The sequence below is a fragment of the Xenopus laevis genome, chromosome 3L, assembly GCF_017654675.1.
Source record: "Xenopus laevis strain J_2021 chromosome 3L, Xenopus_laevis_v10.1, whole genome shotgun sequence".
NCBI classification, from domain to species: Eukaryota; Metazoa; Chordata; class Amphibia; order Anura; family Pipidae; genus Xenopus; species Xenopus laevis.
Window position 1 is genome coordinate 55123358 of NC_054375.1, and position 5525 is coordinate 55128882.

The 5525-nt window shown below is 40.1% G+C and overlaps 1 protein-coding gene across 1 annotated transcript; it reads right to left on the reverse strand.

The window, feature by feature from the left end:
* Nucleotides 1–728: 728 nt before the first annotated feature.
* On the reverse strand, nucleotides 729–4705 carry LOC108710993 (H/ACA ribonucleoprotein complex subunit 2-like protein). The gene is made up of 4 exons (XM_018252268.2): nucleotides 4467–4705; nucleotides 2951–3020; nucleotides 2492–2597; nucleotides 729–1253 (listed from the first exon to the last, which is right to left on the reverse strand). The coding sequence occupies exons 1-4, from the start codon at nucleotides 4612–4614 to the stop codon at nucleotides 1128–1130; spliced, it is 450 nt and encodes a 149-aa protein (XP_018107757.1). The 5' UTR covers nucleotides 4615–4705; the 3' UTR covers nucleotides 729–1127.
* Between the last annotated feature and the right edge of the window lie 820 nt (nucleotides 4706–5525).

Genomic DNA, 5525 nt, shown 5'->3' on the forward strand with positions numbered 1-5525 from the left:
TCCAGGCACTTGCTACCACCTTACTGGCTTGTCACGCAAACTCACTGTATGTTTTCTCAACTACCCACATGACGTCACAGCACGGCCCAACAGCTTGCCCCAAACCACTGTACTATGCTAGGATTCTTAACATCATTATCAACAGGAAAGGTGTGGTAATGGGGAGGAAAGTTAAATGGAAAATGTACATCACGAGAAAATAAAGGTCTCTAAAGCTGGCCATAGACGCAAAGATCTGATCGTACGAATCGAGGATTCGTACGATTTTCGGAACGTGTGTGGAGAGTCCCCGACATTTTTCGTCCGGCGGAGATCGGTTGTTTGGTCGATCGGACAGGTTAGAAAATTTCTGTCGGCTGCCGATAATATCTCTGCGTGTATTGCCGATCGTATGATTTTCAGTGGGAGACTGTCACTAGCTTTGGTTGGACATAGATATCGTACGATTGCTGTCAGGGGCAGAACATTGCTGATCTGTTCTTTAACTAATCTGACTGGTAAGACTTTGATCTGAATGGTTAGTGGCGGGTCGGGAGATGGGAAAGTCCGATCGTACGATGATTCGTACGATCGGATCTTTGCATCTATGGCCAGCTTAATGGAAATGTGACCTGCCCTAGAAAAAATAAATAAATCCACATCCTTTCTTACCATAAAACACTAATTGATCTGGTTTTGCCACCTTTAACAGTTATTTTAAGAGAGCAAATAGGCGGGAAAATAATCCATAGAGAACAAAATATACTGGTAATTTATTCTTTGATACTTCTAGTAAAAATCAACCTGTTTTGATCCTTATCACTGTGCTATGCTTAACCCAGAATAGCAGGCGGGGGAGATGCCATGTAGATCTGTACTACAGCAACTGCCAGTATCAGTTTAAAAGAAGCTCCCCTTCCAAGATTAGGATCCATTTAACAAAAACATTTTTTTTTTTTTAAAATGTTAACCAGCAGTGGTTTCAGTCGCTCAACCATAAACGTCAGCATACACATGGCAAACAATGTATGCCCTCACAGTTTATCTGGAGAACCGCACACAAAATGTTTATGAAGAGATATCTGGTACTATTTTTACATTAGGCCAGAACTCTTGATGGAAAAGTAATATCCTCTAAATTGTCCTGATCAGTAGGGTAAAGGAAGGGCTTGCACATCCTCTAGACATTCATCATATGCTTCCTGGTAATCCTCGTGTGGTTTGATCAGTATCACACAGGTCGGGCGCTTGGAGCCTGCAGCTGCTCCTAGGTCCTGAAACAGGAGCAAATGTATCACGTTACTGAATATCAATATTGTACAAGGATAGTCTAGTTTTTCTCAGATGACCAGGGATAAATAAATCATGCCTCACATGTCAGAAATAGTTGAACAAGACCTACAATAACTGGAATACTGGATCTACAGACTAAAAAGAAGAGATGCCAATTGAAGTGACAACTGTCAGAGCTAAATTAAAACACAGAACATTTTCATCATACAGGCTGGAATGACTGGCTTCTTGTGGAAAAACGGGTCGGTTGTACATGGATCAATCAAAAGCAGCCAATTTCGGATCATTATAGGATTTAACATTACAGAATAGAGGATCTTGTCTGTCATGTTGTAGGTTTTGACTGAAGGACATTAAGGGGCCGATTCACTAACTTCGAGTGATTTTACATTTTCCAGGATTCTTTTCACCATTTTTTCGGGTCTTGTGAAAAAGATAAAATGGGGGTTCTACTGTAAAAAAACATAACCTTCTATATTGCACTGGCTTACAGACCCAGAAGCCTTTTGTCACACACAGTAGGCGACTATAGGAATTTTTGATCTCTAGGAGATTCTCTATAAATCACTTAGGTGCACGTGCCATTCCTTTGCACAGTAAAGATTTGGCAGAAGTGTCTGACCAAGAAGAGTATTATGCACAATTGTGAGACTGGCTTCTATAAATCATTACTGAGCACGTGCAAGAAACAAGACTAGAATGTGAGAACTCAGTGAAGGAGGACTTTGTTTAGAAGAACAATTTGTATTTGCGATGTAACTAAGTAGAAGACCTGACCATTTGTAACATATTTTACAGGACAATGTGCTAAAGTAAAAATCACATACTATCTTGCAGTGACTGGATTTGGTAAATAATAGATGTTGGTAAAGAGCAGATGTCCCCATACTGTGGGGCTGGCCAAGTATACTTTGACTATGAAGACCCTTTAGGAGAGATGTGAAAAATACCTATTTTTTCCCTATAAATAGTCCAAATTGAAGTTCAATATGAATGAAATTTAGGGTTGAAGCTTCTTCACAGACCAAGAAATGTTTGAAACCAAATGGCTTGTACAGTGATATTTACATAGATCTATCATTTATTTTATGATCAAACAGGTCTTCACACGTCTATTGGGTCTTAAACGGGACTTGATCTGAAACATTCTAACAGCCAATGGTATACAGTGCAATGAACGGTCAGTCTTGAAGAAAAGCAAAGGAAAAAGCATACTCACGGATTTGGATGGAACGTATGAATAAGGAATGCCGCGATCCTCACACATTACAGGGATATGACAATAAACCTCAATGGGAAGGGTGTCACCAGCCATTACTACAATGCTAGAAACATTTTAAAAAGTCAGGATTGTTAGAAGATACAGCTGTACATTAACCCATTATTGACAATTCTAGTAAAGGCTTGCCAATATTTTATCAGAATCAATCAAAATAAACAGTGAAATATTTTCCAAGGGCTTCACCATTTCTAATAATGTACAATACAGGAAAGCTGTGCTCTGGGAAAAACAGTCACCAATATAAGAGTAGATTGTTTTAGCAAATCTGCCCCTCTATATATACACACATTAGAGACAGACCCATGTGATACAGCAAATAAGCCTTTACCCATCAGTACACTAGTTGCACTGAAAATATGGAGTTTGAGGTTTCAAACGAAGAATAAATGTGCTTACCCTTTCTCTCCTTTGTTGATGAACTTTTGCACTTCCTTCACTCCTCTGCGGATATTCTTCTGTTTTATGGCTGAAATTGAAAGAAGATGGATCCTTGTGATGTATGCAAGGGATTTTAAACAAAATAATTCTAAAACCAACGGAATGGCAATGTCTGTGATTCTTATTTTCCCACCCGAAGTTACAAACACCTTAATTCAAATAACAGTGAGAACTCAAAAATAGCTATTATTGGCAGAGTAATTTAAAGGGATACATTAACCTTTTAATGGCCAAGCATATCGGGTCAAGTATAGGAGAAGGAAGAGAAACTAGTTCCTCTTCCTTCTCCTATACTTGGATCATTTGCAGCACAGCAACTATTAAGGAATTGGATGCATACCATTTGGGAAAGCTGTGCTAACCACCATCCCCCCCTCTATTTGGACAAGCATATAGGGCCTAATTGCTGGAAGAAGCTTCGAACAAAGCATGTGCTACATTTTTTTTAAGAAGTGTTTCAGAGTGAAATGATGTGTGCCCTCCAAAAGCTCTAGATCAGTGATCCCCAACCAGTAGCTCATGGATGTTGCTCCCAGTAGCCTCACGCTGAGTGGTTATTTTTGAATTACTGATTTGGAGGCAAGTTTTTGTTGCCCAACAGAGCCTCGTGTAGGTCAACAGTCCACATAGGGGCTACCAAGTGGCTAATCACAGTACTGATTTGGCATCCCAAGAATATTTTTCATGCCATCATTTCTCCACAACTCCTTTGAATGTTGCTCATGGGTTTAAAAGGTTGGGGGTTCCCTGCTCTAGATCCCCTAACAGGACAAAGACGCATGACATTTTGTCATGGCAACAAGATGCCAGAAAATTCATGGCCGTTGTGGGAGCTAAGAATCGCCACAGCTAAAACACTTCAGATCAGATTGAGTGACCTGTATTAGCTGCAACAACAGCACAGAGTTTTCTCCATGATGAAATGGGGGGGGGGGGTGAAGAGACAATACCCCATAAAGGGCCAGCACATGGAACAGGTTGTATAAGGGTTCAGGCAGTTTGGTTTCTGGGGTCAGACTGCTGGGGTCAGCAGTGGTAGTGTTAATGAATGAAGAAGCCCCTTAAAAACAAGTTCACTGTGTGACACCCAGCCAGGAAATAATTCATCTTTGATTAACTTACAGCAGTTATAGTTCCGCTTACTATAAAGGAAATAACATTTCTATTAAAGTACTATCTTCTTCGGAAAGTGACAAGAGGAATAAAACAAATTGGACAAATCTGTGTGTATTAATGACAAAACGCTGGCCACAGGCTTCCACTGAAACCATGCTCAGTACTGCTAAGAATTTCAATGGCATGTGCCGCCTGTGGTTACTCTGTGCATCAGTAACTACATCCAGCTTGAAGTGCAAGTAATCGCATTGACTGTTATCGCGTCTTAAACACATTTTAGACTCAATCGCAATTCACGAGATGTGAAAACTCTAATTACGTCTCCACCAGAGCGAGGGAATTGAAGTGAGCACGGTACCTTTCTTTACACATTTGTTCAGCTTCTTGGTGAGTTTGCGGCCCGCGAGTGGTTTAGCGACAGGGTTTAGATACGATAACAGCTCATCGTATGATTTACTCGGCGTCTCGGGCACCTCCTCACATTCCTCCTTCTTCACTTTAGTCATTTTCCTAGATCGCACACGAGCAGGATGAAGTTATAACCACATGTAAGCGCGCACGCTCTCGCCTCTGAGGACTTCCGTGTCCGGTGGGAGGAGCAAATGTACGCCAATCAGTGACTTGTGCTCTAGTCTATATGTAAGAGGAACTCACGTCAGTTTATTGTAGTCGATTTATTATCATGTCGTACACAGTGTGTGTGTGTGTGTATATATATATATATATATATATATATATATATATATATATATATATATATATATATATATATATATATATATATAATTTTTTTTTTTTTTTTTCATCCATTCAAGCTGATATAATGGTATTCTGAAGTGTGCATCTGTTGTCTGCTAAATAACTTGTGTTTGAATGGCTGCCCTCACAGCTACACAGAAGCTTGTTTATATGAACTATAGAAGTGTTTCTGAAGCAAATATACCTGTTTTACCAGTGCAGGCCAACTGTTCATTATATTTTAATTGTTTTAAAATACTTTCATTTCAGGGTGTTACTGTTACTTTAAAGACCATCAAAGACAACCAAAGTGTTTCCATATGAACATATTACACCAGGTTTCCCAGAATTTACATTTGGAAACATGGAGGTAGGGTTGCCACCTTTTCTGGAAAAAAATACCAGCTTCCTATATATTTATCTTTTTGTTTGTATTAACAACATTCGGATCAATCATCGTTTTTGCCGGCCTACACGGAGGGAGTAAGGAGCAACAAACGCATGCTGTGTCTAGAGGCTTCACCCCCCCCCATGCGTAGTACTGTAAATTAAATCCCCTACTAATCTTGGAGGGTCTCCACTGGGCCCTATGCACTGCAACTAGGGTTGCCACCTGGCCGGTATTTTACCGGCCTGGCCGGTAAAAATGATGGTTGATCCCAATGTTATTAATAGGGAA